This window comes from Pantherophis guttatus, chromosome 4 (genome assembly GCF_059756535.1).
Source record: "Pantherophis guttatus breed Tessera chromosome 4, ASM5975653v1, whole genome shotgun sequence".
NCBI lineage: Eukaryota > Metazoa > Chordata > Lepidosauria > Squamata > Colubridae > Pantherophis > Pantherophis guttatus.
The window spans coordinates 107,963,868-107,988,091 of record NC_142066.1 but is presented as its reverse complement, the minus strand read 5'-3'; the positions used below and the strand labels follow the sequence as shown (position 1 = coordinate 107,988,091).

Genomic DNA, 24,224 nt, shown 5'->3' with positions numbered 1-24,224 from the left:
TAGATTTCAAGAAAGATGGATTATGTGTACATTGAAGGGAATAATTATGAGGCAAGAGGACTACGGAACAAGGGCACTTGCAGTTGGTCTGGTTGTCACCCTAACATGGTCGATGGAATTAATAATCTAGATGGAAGACTTTGCAGAAGATATCATATGGAATATAAATATAAAGTCACTCGGGGGGGGGTTATACATAAAAGTATTTTTCAATGATGGGGGCAGATGGCAACTAAAGACACTAAATACTCTGTTGGAAGGAGGATTTGATGTGATTGTTTAGATTTTGTAAACAATTATATATGGCGGACCTGCGGGAAAGTGGGTGAAATAAAATTGATATGGTATATGGTGATAGGCTAGGTTATATTGGAAAAGGGATGTTATGTTAATTATTGAAGAACAGACTCTGAAGGTGGCTAGTTTTGTAGAAATGGTGAAGTTATCAGCATATATAAAAGACCGGACACAAGAGATTTATGTAAGGGAGTGGAGGATATGGATAGATTATGTGTAGAATAAATACTAAATTAGGAAGTACCAGATAATTCCTAGATGAATGCTGTCTAGAAAGGTATAATTTACAGGGGATAGTATACTAGAATGTCAGCAAGAAATATATAATACACAGGGGGTAGAGTAGACGGGCGGTATAGTATTATATAACATGATTTGGATTTGGACTTCATCCTGGGGAAGCCATGGGGGGAGGGGAGGGTTAGGGAGGGAAAGGGGGGGAAAGGGGGAAAATTTGTATTTGTAAAACTCTTTCAATAAAAAAAGAGCTTTGGTGACTTTAAAGAGCAGAGTTTACCTATATAATCTTTGTTTGTAGTGTCAACTGTGGTGCAGCTCACAAGATAGTTACTCTTCTAATCAGATAGCCTCTTTTCTATGATATTATTCTCTACACATAATAGTTTGAAAAATAGAGTTGACTTATTCTAGTCAGACATATCTACAAAGGACCCTAAAAACGAAACACCCTAAAGCAAGATGGTGCTCATGCAATGAAAGCTGACATATTGAGTTTTTTATATCTCCCCTCCGCTTCTCATACCCCTGTCCCAGCTTTCCTAATCTCATGTTTTTGCCAATGGTTTAGACCATAATTCTCATAATTTTCATCTAACAACTCACTGCCAAAACTATATTATTAAAATGCAGTATTGTGATGAATGTTCACAATTGTTCTAGTACTGAATATTTTTTAGAACTCATTTTTAGTTCTATCACCTTCAGACATGAAGATTATTATGTTCAGTAAAACAATGCCGTGTAGAAAAACAAATGATGATACAGATCAGATATTTCGAGCAAGGCTGCCCTACTAGACAGAGCATGCTTATCAGCTAGCTACACAAATTGATAGTTGAAGATGGGAGACAGAAAAAGCAGGTGGATGGAATGGAGTATTTTGGAAAACAGCATAAGTGAAAATGCTAAGACATACAGAAATATTTTGCTGCAGGTGGTCCCACTTGCTCTGTATATATTAGTTTTCCCTTAGCATAACCACATTTATGTAGGAAACAAGATCGTTTCTAAAGTGTTGGTAGAGGTGCTTTCCCTGGGGGTAAACGTCTCTATGGAGACAACTGTCTTAGATGTGTTATGCCACAGATTTTACTGCCTAGATAGCAAAACTGAAATAAACAGCTGCAAGTTCCCTCACACATAATGAGAATGGTCTTTAATTGGGTTCTCTGCTTTCAGAATCTGCTAATAAGGTAGAAGTCACAGGAGCTGAAGACAGAATGTGGCTATTAACTGAATAAGGCCATGCCAAATTGATACAATTCAAGATCCCTTTGTTAAAACATGCTCAACATGTTTTAGAGAAAACAAATGGTTTACATTCTCTACTACTGTAATCTTAATCTTAATTCCTAACATCAGAGAAGTCAGATTCCAATCCACCAAAAAATAATGAAGAGCAAACATCCTATACAAAACAAAATCCCTTGGAAATGACAAAATCTCAGAGATATAAAACAGAATTTATTATTTGGAATACTTTCTATATCTAATGAGCCCCTATGTTCAACACAATTGCCAATTTTGAGTGGCATTCCACAGTATGATGTGAAGCCTGAATTGTCAGCTACCTATGACAATCAGTGTACCACTGACACTTTTCTTCTCCCCCCACACCTGATCTTTTCTTTTAAATAATCTTTAGTGAAAAATAACCAGTGATAAGCATGCTACAATCACCAATGATCATCACAAACTGCATTATTGGAAAATCAAATGATTGCGCCCCTTAGTTTATCAAACCAATCATGTATGGTTTTCTGGATTTTAAAGGCATTATGTAGTGCTGGGTAACTTCAACCAATAGGATGTATAAAACAAACTACCGTAGTCTGTAACCCTAATTTTAAAAATTTGAAAGTACAGAATTTTTTTTTAAATTCAGTGTGACTATTTTTAGTAGGCATATTTAGGATTTAAAGATTTCCTATCAGAGGCCAAAAAACTTAATGCAAAATGGAACATTATGCCCTTTTAGCATTAATAATATTTTAAAAAACTGAATGACTGCCAGGTGTACTTGCAGCAAACTGTAACTGATGATTCTATATTTCTGTTGCACAATGGAGATAGAAAATTCCTTGCTTCAGTTAATCTACATTGCCTGTCAATACAGCTGTTAAGAATAGTCCCAGTAAGTTATTACATGGATTTGAATGAATATTAAAAAAAACAGTGTAGTGACCAATGTAAAGATCCTTGTTCAATTTTTACCCATCTAAAGATCTCACAACGTGACTCTGTACCAGTCTATGGCTGGATTTGCAAATATAGTAGCTTAAAATGTAATAAATTAGTTTGTGACCGGTAGCCTAGTCATACAATATCCTTAATATAAATACCAAAAATAAACCAATTTTCTGGATTTGGACTTTATACCAATCCATATCAAACTAACTAAAGGCAAAATTAACCAAGCTTACCGTTGGTGCATATGTTGTTATATCTTTCTCAATGATCGTTGTATTGTATGAAGTAGGGTGATGCTGCACTTTGGATCTGAAGACAAAAAGGTGCTCCACAGGACAGGCCTGTCTGCCTTTCCTTGTGCTGCCTTTTCCCAGAATTGTGTAAACCGCCCCCCCCCGCCCCCAGTTGTTGAGTTATCTAGACTGGTGTTGGAGATCTTGCTGGTGAAGATATGAGGAGGATAGGTGCACAGGGATGGCAGAGGATGAGACAACACATCCTAAGCAGATCTATAGCTACTTAACTAAATAAAAGCAGTTTCCTTAAATAACGGAATCCATTTTTTGTGATCATTTTTATTATATATCAAATCTTCACTAAACAGGAGGTAAGTGATTTTTAATAATCATTTTGAGAACCATCTTAAAAATCATTTTTAATTTTTTTTGGGAAAAATGTTGTCATTTGAAAAAAATAACACTGTAGCATCTCCGCTCCAGATATTTTTTGTGTGTATTCCTTTTTGCAAGCACTGTTTTGAAAGGCTTGGAAATGTTGTTTTCGTTAGCTTTTGAATTTAAAAACAAACAAACACCAAAGAGACCGAATTTTTTCATTCGGTTTCTTTCAACAGTTTCCAAGGTCCAGCCGCTAATTGGGAAGGATTATCTCCAGTAGAGGAACTCTGGCAGCTTCTTTCCAATAAAGGTTGTGAGCCGTATCAGCGACCGTTTGGAGTGGAAGTGTTCTTAAACAGCAAGCTCCGGTTTTTTCTGTCTCGACTTTCTGAAACGCCCGCGCTGTTCTTAGAGCGGCTAACTTTGGGAAGACTCGCCGAAGAAGGGGGAAGGCTGAGCCACAGCTCCCCCCCCTCCACCCCCCATCTCGGCGGCTTTGGCGGCAGCAAAACTGCTCCGCTTTCTATAATAGCCAGCAGAGGAAGCGGGGTTTTCCTTGCAGCAAGGGCTGGAGCGCGCCTGCTTCTTTGAGTAGGAAATACTGCAGGCTTCTGGACTGCGTCTCCTTCTCGAGGGAGAAGCTAGCTGTTGTAGTTCCACCCACCGACTGGAAGGAGGGGGTTTGAATAAAAGAGAAGAAAAGCCCCAATACCTCGGGTCCCTCCGTGAGGGCGACCGCAGCAACTAGGCTGGGGCGAGCGAGGACGCGCTCCCTTCCGTCATGCCTCCCTCCTTTTCTTTTCTTTTCTTTTCTTTCTTTCTTTCTTTCTTTTTTTTTTTTTAGAGCTTTTCCTTCCCACCCCCTCCTTTTCTCTTTTTAGTAAGCGGGTGAGGGATCGTGAGAAACCGCGAGGAAGCCGATCTGAGGAGATCCGGACTTCCCTCGTCTTGCTGTTTTCTCCGAAAGGACTGACACCCCCTCCCGGTTCACACACCCCTCTCCAGACCCTGGCAATTGACATTACTTAAGAGTAGGAGGAAGGCGGGGGGTCCCGCTCTAACGGGGCGGGCGGAGAAAAGCAAAGCAAAGCAAAGCAAAGCAAGACCTGTTTCCCCCTTTTCGATGTTTTGATTTTTTTAAAAAAATCTTATTTTTAATTTTTGCGGCGGTTGACGCGACTGGACCTAGTGAAGGCAAAGAAGTCCGAGGGAGGAAAAAAGAAAGAAGCCACCTTGATTAGGACTGTCAGGAATAGTGGTTTTAACCGAAGAAAGGCCTGGGGCACGACTCCCTGTCAACGAGTTCCCTGCATCCGAGATAAAGATTCTAGCTACATGGGCAAACGCTTGGAACCGCAGCCAATGTTCCCACAGTACACATACTACTATCCCCATTATCTCCAAACCAAGGTATGTGACGAGCTTCTTGGGGTTGTCCAGCGTGCCAATTCCAGACCATTTGGCACTTGGGGGAAACGGTGAATATAGTTGACTGGTGGAAATTGAAGGCATTCTGGTGTTCTCTCTCTCTCTCTCTCTCTCTCTCTCTCTCTGAGTTCTGTATCAGGAAGGAGTGAGTAGAACTAATAGCCAGACAAACCAGCCCAGAAAGAAAGAAGGGAGAAAGAAGGTTGGAATGGATTTCTAGGAGAGTGTGCCTTCAAAAACAGAAGGAATGGTCTCTTTGATCAAGCTCTTTGCTTACTGGGGGCAACTTACATGTGCCGGAGGTACATTTCCATGTGCCCCTTCTTGAATAAAATTGGAAATGGCAATGCCCAGTTGGCACACTGACTGTGTCCCCAGAACAATCATCCTTGGCACCGGCTCAATAAAAAAACTTGGCTGGCTGGGGAGATTTGGAGTTGATGGGGGCTGACACAAGAGGGGAGGAAACACAAAAACTAATGATAGAGGAGGCGCGGTGGATCCTCCCTGATTGTATCTGACATGTATGTGGAAGCCAGCAGGGTCAGAGGAGGGCAAAGAGGTGACCCAATCTAATCTTTGGGGAATTCAATGGGGGACACAGGCCAATGTGCTTGTTAATGTTCCATTAGATATTGATCATGGGGTAATCATATACTATTTGAAAAGTCTGGAAAGTCTAGTACTTTTTGTTTTGTTGGTGTGGGCAAGCAAATTGCAACCCACATGTTTTTGTTTTTTGTTTTGTCTTATGGTGTGTGCATGCTATAATGAAATGGTAAATTGGGCCTTAATCTGCCAGAAAGTATAATGCATAATAAATCAGCTAAAATGTGCACTGGAAATATTTTTCAAATGCACATTGCACAGCTTGGATAACCTGGATTTTCTGACCAACTTTTCAAAATAAAGCTCCATCATCTTATTCTACCTACAAATCATTTACTTTACAGTTTTTAAAACAAATATTCAAAGTTGGATTGTAGAAAAGTGGTCTGCAATGTGAACTCTATTTTTTTTTCACTCAAAAAGAAAACAATCTCTTTTAGCTTTTGGTGACCCATCTGGAAGCCATGACGTGATATGTTTGGTGGGCAGGGGGATAGAATTGAATGAGCAATATTTTTACCCCTAGGTGTGGTAATTAAGTTCAGTTTTTCAGTTCAGAAATGACTTTTTCTTGCTTACCTACTCTTAAGTCAAATGAATTGGTTGTGAAAAGCACCAATAATGTATATGTTTGACACTCCGGATGACAGAACTTCTCTCCCTACAGTGATTTCTTTCTTTCTTTCTTTTCATTTCTAATCTGGGTATCACTAATCTATTGAATAAACAGTGGTGTGCCAGTTATATTAAACATTTTAGGCATTTTTGAATAGTTGTTTTCATAATTAGGGGTTGTTTTTTCTTCTCAAGGTCGATTGAAATAACATTTTGCCTCTGCAGCCGTTCATTATATATATTGCTGCTCCTTCTCTTTTAGAGGCAGCAACAAACTGCTTTATTATCTATAGCCTGACCACTTTGGAGGAATGGAAATGAGACACATGGAATTCTTAAAAACTGTCCCATCAAGACCATGAAGCAATTTAGGAAGATTTGTTTTTCCTTTAAAGAACAACAGCTTCAAATTCAGGATGAGGCACATTGCATTCCTTTGACTCGTAGTGTAATTTAAACAATGCCACTCTTGCTTGCTACCTTGATGCTTCTGATTTTGACTTTGTAAAACACACTTTTGAGAAAACCTATTATTGTGATTAACTATTATTGTGATGAACCCTAATGCATACAATGATAGAATTCTTTTAAAATGTGCAAAATTGCAATTGAAGAAAGAAATGGCTAGGAAAAGATATTTTTCTTCTTGTAGATGACCATTATCACAAGCAGGGCCTTTCCAAAGCCTAGATAATATTGTATATTAAATATTATCTTTAGTGATGATATTTTATTCTTTACTGAAGTTGAATTTACGTGTTAGCTACAAATGTATACATTCTTAGAATTGTTTAACATAGTTCAATATTAGAACTATAAAGCAAAAGTCTATAATTATCAGGTTCTTCCTCTATATAAATTTTTTCTCCCTTACATGATCATAGACATCAAAACAAGATTATGAAGTAAACTTAACACCCGTATGTGTGTAGGTGTGTAACACCCGCACACACACTATCCACTATTATACCCATTTAAAGTGGTACAGAAAAGCAGCACTTTTTAAAGTTACGAGTTTCTGGAAGTGATTTACAGAATCTTTTATTGGGATAATGATCTGTTATCAAATAACTATAAAGGCATTAATTTGTGTCCCAAATATAATGTATGTGTTACATATTTTTAAAAGAAATTCAAAAATAATTTCAGGGACATAATCCAAATGTAACATAAACAGAATGTGGATCAATATAAACTCCTATTTGGAAATCAATAACATTAGTGGCAGGGGAGTATATAGATTTATTACAAATGTTAAAGTGCAACAAATGAATCATAATTCAATTTGTTTCACTGTTTTATTCAATATATTCTTTACTTTTTCTTTTCTTCCAAACAACCTTCATGAATCTTTTCTCTATTGTTTAAAAGTATGCCATTATGGGGTACGGCTTTAGGATTTATTACAAAAAAACTTCTGACTCTTAATTATAGACAACCCATCATACAATGTTAAGTAAAATATGAAGATCTTATTCATTATTATATGATGATTTGTGTATAATACAACCAAGATACCATACCATACCATACAAAAATTAAATGAATGTGATTGAGTTGTGTTTTAGACATTAAAATACAATGTTAGTTTTGGACTCAGCCTAAACACATTCAGAAATTATATTTGTAAAGTTTTGGGTCCCTCTTCACCTTTGAAATGCTAATGAAAATATAAGTATGATGTGAAACCGTCAGACTATAGTAAAGTGAGTTTGAAATTTTATTAACACTATGGCCAGATTTTTAATATTGCAAATAGTGATCCTAAACATGAAATGAATCTCATCAAACACATTTTGTGACCATTATATAATACATTACAGTACATTATTAGATTACAAAATCATGTTTTAAAAAAATTTGAATGGTCTCAATGCAATAGAAGTATTGGTTACTACATGCTTTATTTAAACTTGTTGTAAAAATATAAAATTTAAAACTGGTTTATGGATTGTTAATTCAAAACATCAACATATTTTGTAGTTGGGTTGCTAAACTCTAGCAATAAATAAAAAAAAATTCTGGTAATCATAAAAGAGATTATTCTTGGAACTTCTTTGCTAGCTAACAAAAGGACTTAACTTTTTATATATTGTGAAGTGATTGCATTTAAATCATTATTGGAGCTAAGTTAGTTTTGCAAATGGAAGGGGTTTTTTGTTTTTTTTACCAATGAACCAAATCAGATACTATGCTTTACATTACATTTATTTATGAATGGATCGGAAATTTGATTCACTGGTATAATTTGAATATTATAATAAGTCATGATTTTATTCTGATTGGCTAACCAAAACTTTACAAAGAAAGTGCATAAAAGAAAATACCACATGTTTAATATATTGGAAAAATTAAGATACTACTTAATCTATCTGACAGTATAAGCATCATATATTATGCACATTCAGCAGAAAAGTTTACAAAATATGTTTGAAATGTATTTGAAATAAAAAAAGTAATAAATTGATACAGAAAATTGCAACTGCATTTCAATATTTATTTTTTATTTATATTAAATAATAGTATACATAAATAAAATAAAATAAATAAAATAAATAAATTTAATTATTATTATTTTCATTTGTTTATCCCCCCAATTATTATTATTTTTTTACTTTAGAATAAATATTTTAATCTATGAGGGTCGTTGGTGCTCTCTGGGGTTGGTTGTCTTGTGGCAGGCGTTTCATTACCTAAACTAGGTAATATCATCAGTGCTGTTACCTAGTTTGGGTAATGAAATGTCTACAAGAGAACAACCAAGCTCAGAGAGCACCAAGGACTCCCCATTCAACCCTGAGCTACAAATATTCTCCCTTATAGACATTTTAATCAAATTTGCTTATTCCCACATAGAGGTGATTTTGTTAAAAAAAAAAAAATTGGAATAAGATTTATATAATGATAGTTTTAAAATACTGTATCATTTTTTTTTACAGGCTTGCAATTTAAGGTATTAGCCTTCTGACATATTTTAGTTAAATCCATTTTTACATTCATGTAATACATTTGTCCTTGTGTGAAATGCAAGAAACTTTTCCTGTGTTACTCTTAAAAAATACCTTTTCCCACCCCCCAATTATTTGTTTGCTTCTCGGCCATTCCTTATATTCAAATGCTCCTTTCTCAGTTTACTACATTTTTGCTGCTTTTGGCCCTCTGTCTTTTCAGAATGCCTTGAGGAAGAGTTCCAAATAGCAAGATGCTTCAGAAAGCTTTTCTGGCTAGTTATGTTCAGTTTGTGTTTTGTGCCTGGTGTGAAGCAAGGGTCAGGTGTAAGGACTATTTCATCAACCGCACACTGATTTCAGGCTGCACTGCCAACCATCTGCAGCTTGGATTGTTGCCAGGTCTCCAGTGTCTTGCTAGAGCTTATAGTGCAGAAGTGAAGATAAATAAGTGCAAATAGAGGAAAAGAAGTACATTTATAGGAATAAAATTGATATTTGTTTAGGTGCTTGTTAGCGCTGATAAATTGTAATATTATCCATCTCTGCCCCATTCATATCTTATGAGGTTCCCAGAATCGGATCTTTTATTAAAATACAAGGATAACAATGGATTGATCTTTGATTGTAGTCAAAAATTTGGATTAATTAACCCTGGACACCATGCCAATTATTTTGATATTAGAATAGGAAAGCTTGAAATTTTTTGCATTTAAAATCTGAGCTACACATTCTTGTTATCTAATTTGGGCACATTTGCTTTTAAAAATTATTATGTTGCTATTAAGGTCACCTAATGTTTAAATAAACTTGACAGTGTTGATGCTGCTTTTTTCAGTTTATTATTTCCATATCATGTTCAGTTCAGTTTAGTACTAAAATTTTCGGTTTTTAAACTTTTAATGATTCCTTACTTCTCTGCCTGCCATAGGCTGTGTCTTATTAAACACACAAACAATGTAGCTTATTGCCTAAAAGATGCATATACGCAAGTTTACCAGATCAGGCCTGGAGATTTTAAGGATACAGATCTTGCTATAGCAAATATTGAATACTAATATTTATGATGTGCAGTACCATACACATGGCATAATCTTAAAGGTTGCAGCAGAATATTTTAATATTCTAAAAGGCTCAGTCTTATTTTTCTTTTCTTCTATATTTTGTAATCAACTGAAAGAAGAAGGTAAGATGTAATTTTTTTGAAATAGGGTAGCCACAAGAAAAAATTGCCGAGTTTTGCCTCATCTGACATTTGTAAAATGTCAGGTGAGGCCATTTGGTTGTTGCTGTAACTAACAGTGGATGCTATCAACTTTGCTGTCCAGGAAGCAGTTTGGTTTACAGTGATAATACTAAACTTTTTAAAGAGGAGATGGGTGTTCAGATGTACTTACTTTTAAGGAGCAAGTAAATTTATCAAGGGAACAGACAAGCATGGAATAAAACACAGGCATCTGAAATCATAAACACATTTGACCATTGTCTTATGGTCAGTGCCCTAACTACTGTCTAGCTACTCATTTCTGATTGCACATTTGTTTTGTAAGATTTTTCATAAGATACAACAATACATACTGAAGCAAAGTAATAACAAATGTATATGTGAAGGAGACTTTTTGTGATCTATTAGTGAGTAGCAAAAGGATAACAGATGCAGAAGAGAAATTGTCATCTTGTGTTTTCATAATACCTAATTTTTTAGTTTGCATGTCTGCCTGGATCTCAGAAGTTCACAAATTAGATAGAGTTGTTTCAATGCCAGAACAAGTCATTTTAAAATATTCTAGAACTAGCCTGTATTCAAAATGTCCTATTTCAGGTCAGAACATTCCATTAAATAAATTTAGAACAGCCTTAAAGTACATATGCATTATACATGTATGTGTTTGTATTATTATATATGCATTCTCATGGACTTAGAAAGTGGGACTTGGGAAAGAAGTATATTCTTCTTCCTGATACACTTGATACAAACTCTCAACCTGTTGAAGAATGTTGAGAAGAACTGAATGAATTTGCAAAATATTTTGGCAGAAAATCAGATCTCTGGGAACATATCTAAAAATTTTATTTAAAGGCATATGTTTTCATGCATCAGATCTATAAAGTGGCTAGGCTGTTGTAGGATTTATACTGGGTTGAGATGAGGGGAATTTAAATTATGGTTATTCATATTCAGTCCCTGATCATCTATAAAATTTTCACACATACTGTTGTAAAGGCGGACTATAACTGCCTCTACCTGATCTCCTTTTTCTTATGCAAAGAATATTACATTCAGCTTTGTTAAATTTCATTATTTTATTTGCAGCCCAAATCTTTAACCTTTTGGGATAAATGGCTAGAAAAACTGGTGAGATTTCTCCTTATCTCATCTTTGAGGATGATTTCCACCTGCTTCATTTATCCTTCATCTAAATAAATAGACAACAAACCTGTGCCCTCATATTGTTTTACTTGTTAAGGACTTCTGATTGGTGTATAAATAAGTACCTTTAGTGAAGAGAAATAATAAGCTGTATGTAGGAAGAAATAATGTATCTAGCAACAGACAGTAAAGTTGTTCAATGTATATGTCCGTTACCAAGGAATCAGGACCTCTCGTTTCATCCCCAATTGAAATAATGTTTTGTTCTTCCTTTTCATGCTTAGTGCTAGGTTGCTGAAAACCTAACTTAGCTATTTTGTCTAAAGTATAATAGTAGCCTTGGGACCAGAATTTCTATCACAGCAATGAGTAAAGCTAATATCACATGACTGCATCACTTAGTGAGGACAATTGTGAGTCATTAAGCAAGCACCTGTTTTCAACTTCTTACCGGTTTCCAAGAAGTAAAGTCAGTGGGGAAGCAGCAGGAAGTTGCATGTCCCAGGTTGCTTGCAAGTAGCTGGCAGGCAGGTAAGTGGTTGGTTCCATGTGGGAGAGGGAATGAAAGGATGTGTAAATATCTGGGGGAAGGGTACTGCTGCTGCCAAGTGAGATAGGGTGTGTGAGTGGTGGGGAAGGCACAGCATGAATGCCATAGACCTTGGAGTGTCTGCTGCTGGTTGGAAGAGGTATCCAAGAGTACACAGGTGGTGGGTTGTCCCCTGTTCGGGCCGGTTCGCAAGAACCGGTAGTAAAACCAGCAGGAGGCTCCACCCACTGACCTAGATGTCATCACAAGTGATCTGCACATGTGCAGAAGCACGATGTGAACTGGTAGTAAAGGTAAGTAGAACCCACCCCTGGTAGGCAAGTTGTGACATAAGCACCACAGGGCTTGGGGTTACTGCTGTTGGGTGGGAGAAGTTGCATGGATAGTTGGGGTTGGTCTAAATGCAGGGACTCAGGAAGAATGTGTGAGAGTGTATGGGTAGCCAGTAAGGCATGGTGTGAACCCTGGCTTTTACTCTGACTCTAGAATCATGGATTGGATTTACGTTAAAAGAAATATGACAAAAGGACTTCTGGTTCATTTTTTTTCTGGCAGGAGGGATAAATAAGGGGAAGCTATGCAGCACATATAATTGCTAGATCATAATCTTCAGAATTTTAGCTACTGTGATGTCCAAATGGGCCTAATTGGTGTCTCAGCTAATAACTTGCTAGAAATTCAACTGAGTATTCTAGCTTCACATAATTTTTGACACAAAGACTCTGCACTAGAGAGTTACAAATAAAGAGCAGAATGTTGGTCCAAAGCAAACTTAAAAATCATTACAACTTTTTATGAGCAAGGAAATTGTATTAAGCTGTTGTGTGTGTGTTTTTTATTATAGTTCTTGCTAAATTTGAAAATGAATTAAGTGAATGTTCTGTGGAGAATAACAACAACAACAAAGAATAACTAAGGTCAAAACTCTGTCAATAGCAAGCAAGTATTACCGATGCAAGTCCATTATTGCAAACCTGCACAATTTGTGCCTTGTCAATCTGAGCTCGGCTTATAAACTATGTCACTGGCAGGCATTCAAGTGAACTTTCAATTTTGCTGCTTAGATTTTTCAAAAACTGAGACAATTTGACAGGTCACATACAATACGTGGTTATGGACAGTAGTTATTTTACCAAAAATTCTAGTATATAGACCTTTAGCTGTTGCACTAATTTGAAAATAAGCTATAAGCTTATTTAACAAGCTATAAACTGTCTCCTTTTGGATTTAGGTAAGTATTCAGTGTGTTCTCATCCATCTGGACTACAAGTGAGAAAAATGTTTGTGGATGATTTTGATATGTAAGAATGATTAGAAGATTAGTAGACAGTTGGATTGAGCTAGGCTAAGATCCGATATTGGGATAAAACTAAGATGGCAAAAGTTGCGTCCCTTTCTGGATCGGGACTCTTTACGCACGGTCACTCATGCCCTTGTCACCTCCCGCCTGGACTATTGCAACGCTCTCTACATGGGGCTCCCCTTGAGGAGCACCCGGAGGCTCCAACTGGCGCAGAGTGTGGCCGCGTGGGTGGTAATGGGAGCGACATGGCGTTCCCATGTAACACCTCTCCTGCGCGAGCTGCACTGGCTCCCGGTGGTCTTCCAGGTGCGCTTCAAGGTTTTGGTTACCACCTTTAAAGTGCTCCATGGCTTAGGACCCGGGTACTTGCGGGACCGCCTACTACCACCAATAGCCTCCCACCGGCCGGTACGCTCCCATAGAGAGGGGCTCCTCCGGGTGCCGTCAGCCAAACAATGCCGACTGGCGGCCCCCAGGGGGAGAGCCTTCTCTGTGGGGGCACCTACTATCTGGAACGAGCTCCCCCCAGAGATACGGAGGATCCTGGATCTGTGCACCTTCCGCCGCGCCTTAAAGACCTTACTATTTCACCAGGCCGGCCTGGCCTAATTTTCCCCCTCTTTTATAAAAGATTTTTAAAATTTTAAATATCTTTTAGTATTTATATATTCAATTTTAAATTGGTTTTAAAAGTTTGGGGTTTTAAATTTGTTGGGGCCAAAATTATTTAATTTGATTTTATTCTATTTTTTAAATTTTGTATTGTATGTGTTTTTATTATTTGGCTGGGCACCGCCCTGAGTCCTTCGGGAGTAGGGCGGTATAGAAATCTAATAAATAAATAAATAAATAAATAAATAAATAAATATCATAATTCCAAATCTTTGGTCAAGACAGAAGTGCCTCTTCCATGCCAAGGTGCTAAGATGGCAAAAGGTATTTGACGTAGGCACAGAATTGTAAAAGGGCAAACTGACCCTAAACAGATACATCCTGTTGTTTAATGTTTATTACAGCCCAAATGTCATGTATATCCTAGAGGAGAAATACTGCTTCCCTTATTGCCCCCTTTACTGCCCTTGAGGCGTCTCTGATCCCCTTATCTCCTCTTTTATTATGTCTTGAGCTCCGGAGCTGAGAACCTGAGCCTGTGGGAACAAGATTGTTATTACTTTCCTATAGATAGATGAAAGGGCAGCTTTTACGTGTGAAATGTCTCACTCTTTGTGATAATTCTGCCTTTAAATTGTATAAATATGTGACCAAAAGAAGCCATCATTGTTCAGACCCTTTGCTCGTCTTTGGACTGTTTGAACCATGCACAATAAACTTCTTCCTGCATTGAAGAGCTTGGCTTGGTTCCGTTTTATTTCCTGCAACAGCTGGCGACTCCACCGGGACCAGGTACGAGGCGATATTTCGCTGAGGGCCATTTGACCCCTCGGGACCATTGGGAAGTCGCTCCTGAACATTCTCCAGGTGCCACGGGGGTATATCTCCGGGAGACGGCAGCGGCATCCCTGTGGGACCGACGGTGCTTTGATCGAGTCCAAGAACCCTGCGGTGCAGGAAAGGTGGTCTGAACAAATTCCTGGCCAGGAATCTACGGAGTGGGAACGTTTCAAGTGAGTATATTGTAAAGGAATTGTACCTGCCTCATTTGAAGGCAGAAGAAGGGATTTGATCACTCCCTTGGACTCGGGGTGGCTACCCTAACGAAGTCTGTGTCAGGTTGTGTGGGTGGTTAAGCCGTCACATTCCTCGCTAGTGACCGTGAGTTCCGGGGCTACGAGTCGGCGGCAGTGTGATAGGATGGGAGGAGCTCAGAGCGTTCCAAATACTCCGTTGGCATGCATGTTAAGAGGTTTTGACAAGTATTTTAGCAACCCTTCCTATCTGAAAGGATCAAAGGATCGATTAAAATTCTTATGTAAACATGTGTGGCCACTATTGGGAACGGGGTGGCCCCCTCAGGGATCGTTAAGGGAAGAAACAGTGGATAAGTTTTGGGGAGTGATTGTAGTGAATCAGGATAAATATCCTGATCAATTTCAATATATTGATCAATGGGTGAGAGCCCTAACAGAAAAAAAGCTGAGGATTTATTGCAATGTCAGGCTGAAATGGTCAGGTTATGTGTATCTGAGCAGGCAGGAAAAGTAAGGGGGCTGCTGGAGGGAGCGGAGGAGGAAATCAGAGGCGTATGAGTGATCCTGGCTCGAAGTCAAAAGTCAAGGAGAGTCATTCGCCTAGAGGTAGCAGTCAGAGTGAGGGAGAGGGGGATGATGATGATGATGATGATGATGATGATGATGATGATGATGATGATGATTTGGAGGGAGCTATAGTTTTACAAATTCCGTGAAATACAGAATTTGGATTTTAAATTATTTTGAATTTACCATCAATTAATTTACATGCTGCAAATGCCATATTATTCATTTATTAGGAGAATGTGTCTTTTACACTTTTAAAACAAGTAAAATTATTCATATTTGTATTAGGGGGAATGAATCTTCATGGAAGAATATATAAAAAGAATGTATAAAAAATTATACAACAAACCAGTTGTTGAATTTTTGTTTCAGCATCAACATCAAACATTGCTTTGTTCATAGATATTACTTTTCTAAATTGGCATTTTTTTAAACTCCCTTCCTCTGAACTTTCTATTCTCATAAGCTTCCTTATAGGAGGAATTATAACTTTTCATTGTAGTACTGTTGCATTCTCTGCTTTTATTATTACATTTGTGATTAGTTGTCCTAAACCAGGTCAGGACAAACTGTAAATCTGAAACAACTAGTTAGAACACAAGATTTCACAGTTCAGCACATTTTTAACAAAAAGAATGAAAAACATTTTTTATTTATTGTGCCCAGGAATTCCTAACAAGACCACATTTTCCTATCCATTTGATAAATTTTCTTTGGCCTTAAGTCCTACAATGCTTGAATCCATTCTCTTTGGGGAACTTAAGACAGGTGTTTGTTTGTGATACGTGCTTTGGACTATCCTGCTAGGCTGCCAGAATTGAGACAGGCCTGACAAAATGCCAGTTGGAGTGTCAAGTTCTAGGCTCTCCACATCCTCATTTTCCTGGAACACTTTCTGTTTGATATCTTTCTTTCCCTCTAACTTTCATGTTACTGGTTTTTCCCTTCCATAGACAGGGAGTCTGGCATTAGAAACTAGAGCATCTTTGGAAAGAGGTTGGAGGAGAAGGGATGCAGGATGAGGTCTCTACTTCCTTGTTTTACAAAGAAACTGAACTTGGAAGACCCGCACACATGAAAGATACACATGTTCAGTCTTTTTGTATTAGACATATTTAAATTTACAGAATTTACAAAATTTAGATGCTATTTATTTTTCCCTCCAAGGGTTAGCTTTTACTGCAAGATTCCATGCCAAATAAGCTAATTTCTCTTTGATTTGATTTTACTTTGCTTTTTGCCTTGACAGCTAGAAGGTTGAATTCTGCTTGTGTTGTGTACGCTGTCTAAAATGTATGTAATACATTTAAAAGTTGCTGCTTTTAAATCACATGAAAAATAATTTTAAAAATATTTACTCCAAAATAAATCTCACCAAATTTATGACATCTGATAAATGTGTTCAGGACTGCAGGTTCTGTGAGGCTAACTGTATAGTACATGCTGTGCTATTGAACCGAGAATCATCATCTCTTTTTCTTTCTCCCAATTTAAATATTGTCTGAAAACATGCTGTTTGGTTGCTAAAGATTGAAAGTTAGCCCTGGAATTTTTGCATATTAACAGACTAAAATTATTTTTACAATTGCACCTTATATTAATGTTTGATTTCATTTTATTTGCTTGTAACTTTTAAAAGCTGTTATCCTTGAATTTATTGTACAGGAAAGGCAATATTTAAAATACTAAAGTCAACATCTATTTCTATGTAGAAATAAGATAGACTCAGTTCTATAGGGCTTATGTCAAGTATGCATTTGAAAACTGACAGTTTCGTTTTCCTTTTAATTGGGGGAATCAAAATGTCATGCTACATTCTATATTTCAGTAATATCTGAACTGCCTTTGATTTCAGAAAATATGTATGGATGAGTTGGAAATATTTGGAAATTATTTGCTTTTTTGTTTTTAAAGGAATATTATTCAAAGAGAATAACTGTTAGAAAAAGGAGAAATATGATAATTTCTTATTTATAACAAAGTGGTTTTTCTTCCAGCTTTCACTGCTAAACTTTGAGTCCTCCTATGATTGTAGGTCTATCATTTCTGACTATTGATCTTATTGGCTGGGCTGATGGACATTGAAACTCAGAATAGGGAAGGCTGAAATACATCTTTTAATTCATCATGAAAATTGGACTGGGAAAGGCTAGAGTTCTTCTAATGTATGTCAATGATTCAGAAGGAGGATTTCATATTTATGAAGAGTAATACACACATTAAACTACAAATAGGAATGTTTGTGAGGATATCTTGGGGGAATTCCACATGTAACGATATATTAGCATGCATTTTTTATAAACTTGTTTATTTTTTTAAGTTGTAATTGAAAATAGTAGATAATGTGGTAATTAAAACAAGGATATTTAGATCCTTATTAATTGTGGAAGTTCTTTGCTATTTAGGCTTTTGTGTTTAAACCATGAATCTTAGCCATTGTCTAAAATGTATGTAATACAATATTTCCTAATTTACCATGGCTTTAAAAATATTCAAACTACAATTTACATTATTTCCAGCCCACAAAGGCCATATTGGCTAAGAATTCTGATACTGCAGCAAAAGACAAGAAATTTCAAAAAGGCTGGTGAATAATGAATAAAATAAATTTAAGAATCAATTCTCTTTTTACTAAAACAGATAATGTGTTTTGGAATTGTATTCAGTTGTTATTGACCATTCTGGATAAAGAGATCATGGAGAAGCTACTAGTATCTCTGTACTTCATGAAATGGGTAAGTGTTCACAAAATGGCTTGGGAAGAAGCTTTTATCATTCAGAGGACTTGTTATAAATTTATTGGACTTGTTAAAAAAAGAAAGAAGACATGCCTCAATCAACTCATAAATTTTAGAATGTAAGGTATTTATCATGTAATCTCCAGGATTTTGCAACTTCGTTTTTAACTTTTTAATCTGTTTCAATTCCTGTTTTTACCTTTGTTTTTATTTTTGTCTCTCTGATATGGCTGTATGGCTATTAATTATAAACTGCCCAGAGTTGCTTAAGTGAGATAGGTGTGTATAAATTTGTTAAATAAAATTGTTTTGTTTTTCCAAAAAGTGCATAAAACAGCTATTTTATGTCAATTCCAATTGTGTGTGTGTGGTCATTTTAGGGAAACAGCCTCTAGTGAAAGGAGTGTTCGTGTAGAGCTGCAGTATCTTTCTTTTAAACATTTGCTGTTTATTCCAAGTTGTTCTACTGAACGGCTATTGGCAAATACTTTTTTGGGGAATGCTATGGTTTAATTCACACTATGATTGGCTTGGCTTAGTAGAACCTTTTACCTGTCCTTGTTATTATATTCTCCATTGAGAGTGGAGACAGCAGCCAGGATGGGTAGCAGCAGCCAATCAGCATGAAGGACTGAGTCTATCAATAATATCAAGTCCCGCCCTTGTTGCCGGGCAGACCCGCTTTAGACTCAGTCCTTCAGCTTAATTAGGCGTGTGGGTCTTTAGCTCTTACCCTTTCTGGCTATTTAGCTCTGTTTATTTGGATATTTTTGATTTTTGACTTCGGATTCCTCGACTGCGATTTATTGGCTTCCTCCCTGATCGGTTTACTGAATTTCGGACTGTTGACAACGCTTTATTCTGGTATAGTTAAATTTGTGTATCCTCCTCTTCACGGGCCGTTTTTTTATTTTCCTATCGCCCCGGGGGGGGGGGGATTGTTTTTTTCTGCTGGCAGTGCGGTGCTGAGCTAATTTCTTAGATCTGTTTTGTTCAGGGTTTTTTTTGCCTCCATTTGACTCTGACAGGCTCGGATTGCCTGCTTCAAGTTGCAGCGGCCATTTTGTTTCAGATTGATTGTTTGCCGCCCTTTGCAGAGTTGGGATTTGTGAGCGGCCATTTTGTTTGCCCTCAAGACTTTGGCTTTGTTGTGAGGGCGGCGGCCATTTTGGAGGCTATTTCTTCGCTCGTGTTCAAAGCCTCATTACCATCGGAGATATCTCTGCCCTTAGGAGGGAATTGCTTCAAGTTTTCAGCGGCGGCCATTTTGTTGCCTATTTCATCATTAATCCAGCCCTGCCTTGGTTACTCTAAGAACTCTGAGCTGTCTGTTACTCTAAGAACTCTGAGCTGTCTTCAGCCCTGTCTGCTCCCCTCTCTGACAAACAGCACCACCTTCTACAAATTTCAAAAGTTTCAGGACTATTTGAACTTTGATTCTCCTTGATAACTGTCATCTGGAGGCTCCTGACATATTTTAACATTGCCCTATTGTCTGCTCTGTTATACTTACAGCCTTGTCACCCAAAATAGCAGGCTTTGTGGAGCTTTTACGCCCCCTGCCTCATCTGGATTGTGCTATTTCAAGGGACTGCTTAGTGGGGTCTAGCGCCCCCATTTCATTATTGAACAGCACATTTAATCTTGTGGACTTGTAATTATTTCCTGTGCTCCCTTGGGGTGATTTCTGCCAGCATTATGCCTAAAGCACTTGCAAAGTCCAAACACGGCTGCAGAGCCGGTACATCTGGCACTCACAGCTCAGACTCCCTGTCTGTTGCGCAATCATTGGCTCGGGAGGCCTCTCAGGAGCCATCCCCAGTCTCACATGCACCTGGCGCCTGTTCCAGGCCTGATAAGCATGGCACTATATCCAAGGCTGAGAAAAGGAGGGACAGAGTTTTAAAGAAATTGTGTGATAAGGCCTTTGCTAACCTCCATGGTTCTGGCAACCAGGCATCTTTAATGAGCGAGATTCCAAGCCCAGCTCCTGCCCCTCGCTCCATCACTCCAGATCAGATGTCACTACAGGATTGCCCCGTGACTATTTCTACTACTGATCTTTGGGGAGTTGGTGCCTCCTCCCAACCTGTTTCCTCACAACCAACGCCCTTGCAAGATTCTTCTTTGCCTGGTCCCCCGGCTTCTTCTGCTTCTGTGCCTCCATCCTTGCCTCCTCCTCCTACAGCTCCTGAGGCCCAGCTGATGTCTGGTCAGATCCCTGGCCAGCTTTCACCGGAACAGATTCAACGTATGATTGAGGCTGCGGTGCAGAGGTCCCTGGCTGCCCGTTCCTGTGTTTCCAGCCACGCAGGATCAGTGAGGTCGGTTTCTCCGGATTCTCCGGAACGCCCTTCCTCTGAGAGGGCCCATCACAGAGTTCCTGGCTCCCCTTCCTGTTCCCACTCTAGTCATCTTTCGACTATGACGGATGCTGAGCTCAGCGACTCGGGCCTCTCCGACAATGAAAACCTTCCACCGGACCAGCCTGCCTTCACGGGGTTGTTCCCGCAGTCATTATTCAAATCATTATTGTTTAAAGCTGTTTCCACGGCTCGTATGTCTTCTTCAGTTGTAGATCCGGTGCCTTCATCTTCAACTGACTCGTTAGACCCTATGATTGCAGAACCGGCTAGGCCGACTACATCAGTGCCGACTCCGCCTCTTTTCCTGGATACTGTTAAGCGGCAGTGGTCCTCTCCAACTTCGGCTGCACTACCTTTGGCCAACGATCGACGGAATTTTAATGTGGCTTCGGGATTGGATTCCATCCTCCAAATTCCTTCTGTCGACGCTCCCATCGTCGCCTTGCTGCCTAACGTCAATATTCCAGGGGACGCGGATGAAGCTTTACGTCCTGATGAACGCCGTTCGGACTTAGTCCTGCAGCGAGCTCATCAGTGTTCTGCCTGGGCTATTCGAGCCGCAACCACTGCCTCCTTCTTTAACCAGACTACTCTACTCTGGTTGCGGCAGCTACAGGAAAAATTATCACCGGATGATTTGCGAATTAAGCAGGACCTTAACAAGATTGTCGCTGCCCTGCAGTTTTCAGCGGACTCTTCCCTGATCGCCGCCCGTTTTGCTTCCAAGGCTCTGGCTTCCTCTGTGGCTGCTCGCCAATTAGTATGGTTGCGTCACTGGCAGGCCGACGCCAGACATAAATGGCGTCTGGCATTAGATCCCTTTGGGGGTGCCAAGTTGTTTGGGGATGCCTTGGACCCATTTCTCACGGAAACGAGAGACAAGAAGAAGATCTTAGCTCCTATCTTCCGCAGGGGGGAGTCCCGTTTTTCTCCTTATGCCCCTCATTCTCAATTTAGAGGTAACGAGGTGGGTGGGTCTTCCTCTTTTGGTTCCTCGCGGCCTTCTACTAACCTTAATAGGTTCCAGGAGTTCTCAGGATAGATCAGCTCGGGGTCGGGCCTTTGTCACTAAACGGCCCTTTCGGGGGAGAGGAGGTCGCCCCTACTGACGCCGTCGTTAGTTGCATCTCAGATCCTCCCATAGGCGGCAGGTTGGCCCTCTTTGTTGCCTCCTGGGAGAGATCAACCTCTGATAAATGGGTCCTGGCCACGTTAAAATCGGGTTTGGCCATCAAATTTCTTTCCCCTCCTCCGAGTGCCTTTGTTTGCTGTCCGATTTCTCGTAACCCGGAGAAACGGGTCCTTATGGACTCTGCGGTTCAGCATCTCCTTTCCATCCGTGCTATCCAACTTGTTCCCCCTGACCAACGGGGTACGGGTTTCTATTCCCAGGTTTTTCTGGTGCCCAAATCCTCGGGGGGGTGGAGACCCATTCTGGACCTTAAGAGATTGAATCGGTATGTGGTATACCGTAAATTCAAGATGCAATCTTTAAAATCCATTCTCGACGGCGTTAGGAGGGGTGATCTCCTATCCTCTATTGATCTAACGGAGGCCTATTTGCATGTTCCGATTTGTCATTCTCATAGACGTTATTTGAGATTTTGTTACGGGGGGGTCCATTATCAGTACAGGGCCTTGCCCTTTGGACTTTCCTCTGCTCCCTGTACCTTTACTAAAGTGTTAGCGGCCTTGGCGGCCTACCTCAGGGTTCGTTCAGTTAGGTTACTTTGTTACCTGGACGATATTCTTGTTTTGTCCTCTTCTCCCCAACAGGCTGTTCGAGATCTCCAGCTAACTCTGGAGACTTTGGCTTCTCATGGTTTTTCAATTAACCTTGAAAAGAGCCACTTGGTTCCCTGTACCTCCCTGGTCCATTTAGGGGCTCTTATTGATTCCGTCCAGGGGAGGGTATTTCTATCATCAGAAAGACAGGATAGCCTGCGAGACCTGATTGTTAGGATTGAAAGATGTCGTACTGTGTCCCCTTATGTTCTTTCCCAGCTCCTAGGGAAAATGATTTCCGCCATAGGCCATTGTTCCCTGGGCTCAGCTCCACGCCCGGGAGCTCCAATGGTTTCTTTTACCTTTGCAGAAGGCGGGAAGAGCCACCTCAGCAAAGCCGATTCCTGTTCCCCCAGCAGTTCGCAGGTCCCTCAAGTGGTGGAAATCACCAGCTCTGTCAGCCGACTCCCTCTTCTTCGAACCTCAACGGGTAGTGGTCACCTCGGATGCCAGTCTCCACGGTTGGGGGGCTCATTGTCAAGGGCAGATAGCTCAAGGAACTTGGACTGGTCGGGACGTCTCCCGTCTGATCAACTGGCTGGAACTGCAGGCTGTCTTCCTGGCCCTCCGGGCATTCCGTCACCTGGTGACCGGGGCACACGTGCTGGTGCTCACAGACAATGTCACTGCAAAGGCACACCTCAACAAACTGGGAGGCACCAGGTCGAAGTCCCTGCTGTCCGTGGCTCTGGCGATAGGGCTCTGGGCGGAACGCTATCTCAGCTCTCTTCGCGCAGAGCACATCTCAGGGATCAGCAATACTCAAGCGGACTGGCTGAGCCGTCAACAGGTAGACGCCGCGGAGTGGCGGTTTCATCCTCGCATTTTTTGAGATCTGATTCTTCGGTTCGGCTCTCCTGTGATCGATCTCTTCGCCACACACCTGAATGCTCAACTACCTCTCTTCATTGCCCGTTACCCAGAACCTCAAGCCGTTGCCGCCGATGCTCTGCGATCCCCTTGGCCTCGGGGCCTATTGTATGCCTTTCCTCCGACCTCTCTGATTCCCAAGGTCATCCGCAAAATCCTGACAGAGCAGGCGGAGGTGATATTGTTAGCCCCTCACTGGCCTCGGAGGCCTTGGTTTGCGGACCTTGTATCTCTTTCAATTCTCCCGCCTTGGCGTTTCCCATTCGATCAGGACGTCCTCACTCAAGGTACTCTATTTCATCCAGACCTGCCTTGGCTCAGCTTGACCGCCTGGCGGTTGAGCGGCAATGCCTGAGTGCCGCAAACATTCCTGGCGATGTGATCCAGATTATCCAAGCCTCTCGTCGTCCTTCGACAGACCGGATTTACTCGGCTACCTGGCGGGCCTTCTGCTCGTATTGTGCCAGTCATGATGTTTCACCCCTTCAGGCATCTATTGTGGACGTGTTGGTGTTCCTTCAGAAGGGTTTCTTGGAGGGCCTTTCTCCTAACACCTTGAGACACCAGGTAGCGGCTATCTCTTCCATTCTTCGCTGTGGTTCTCTCACATCCTTGGCACAGCATCCTCTGATTCGACGTTTCCTCCGGGGTGCTGCTAACATATCTCCCCCGGTGTTGCATCGCTATCCAACCTGGGACTTGCCGTTGTGTTGAACTCACTTATGGGCCCTCCTTATGAACCGTTGCGGACAACGAGTCTCCGGTTGTTATCCTGCAAGGAGAAGGGGCGTTGGTCCTACCTGATACGCTCCTTCTCGTTGAGTGGAGACAGCAGCCAGACCCTCCCTTTGTGTTTTGTCAGTCTGGTGCTTCTCTCTCCTTGTTTTCTTCTGGAACTTGGTTTCTTCGTCTCCCACACGCCGAGTCTATCTCTTCAGTCCTTCGTCAAAGCGGGACTGCCCGGCAACAAGGGCGGGACTTGATATTATTGATAGACTCAGTCCTTCATGCTGATTGGCTGCTGCTACCCGTCGTGGCTGCTGTCTCCACTCAACGAGAAGGAGCGTATCAGGTAGGACCA

General features: G+C 40.2%; 2 protein-coding genes across 4 annotated transcripts in view; both read left to right on the top strand.

The window, feature by feature from the left end:
• The first annotated feature begins 3,181 nt into the window (after positions 1–3,181).
• Positions 3,182–24,224, top strand: part of RBMS3 (RNA binding motif single stranded interacting protein 3) — a 937,042-nt gene continuing 915,999 nt past the window's right edge. For all 3 annotated transcript variants that reach the window (XR_004588862.3, XM_060685802.2, XM_034404015.2), the window contains exon 1: positions 3,182–4,754. Coding sequence is in view for 2 of the 3 variants with exons in the window: in XM_060685802.2 (XP_060541785.1) it covers positions 4,680–4,754 (75 nt within the window). In the remaining variant the exon portion in view is untranslated. The remainder of the gene's footprint in view (positions 4,755–24,224) is intronic.
• LOC148114285 (uncharacterized) lies at positions 9,760–23,857 on the top strand. The gene is made up of 2 exons (XM_087891582.1): positions 9,760–20,705; positions 21,668–23,857. Exons 1-2 carry the CDS (start codon positions 19,821–19,823, stop codon positions 23,855–23,857), a joined length of 3,075 nt encoding a protein of 1,024 aa, XP_087747708.1. The 5' UTR covers positions 9,760–19,820.

Coding starts and splice junctions, on each gene's coding strand:
- LOC148114285 (XM_087891582.1), top strand. CDS start 19,821: ATGCCTAAAGCACTTGCAAAGTCCAAACACGGCTGCAGAGCCGGTACA. Junction 20,706..21,667: donor CTTCTTCAGTTGTAGATCCG/GTGCCTTCATCT, acceptor GCCTCCTGGGAG/AGATCAACCTCTGATAAATG.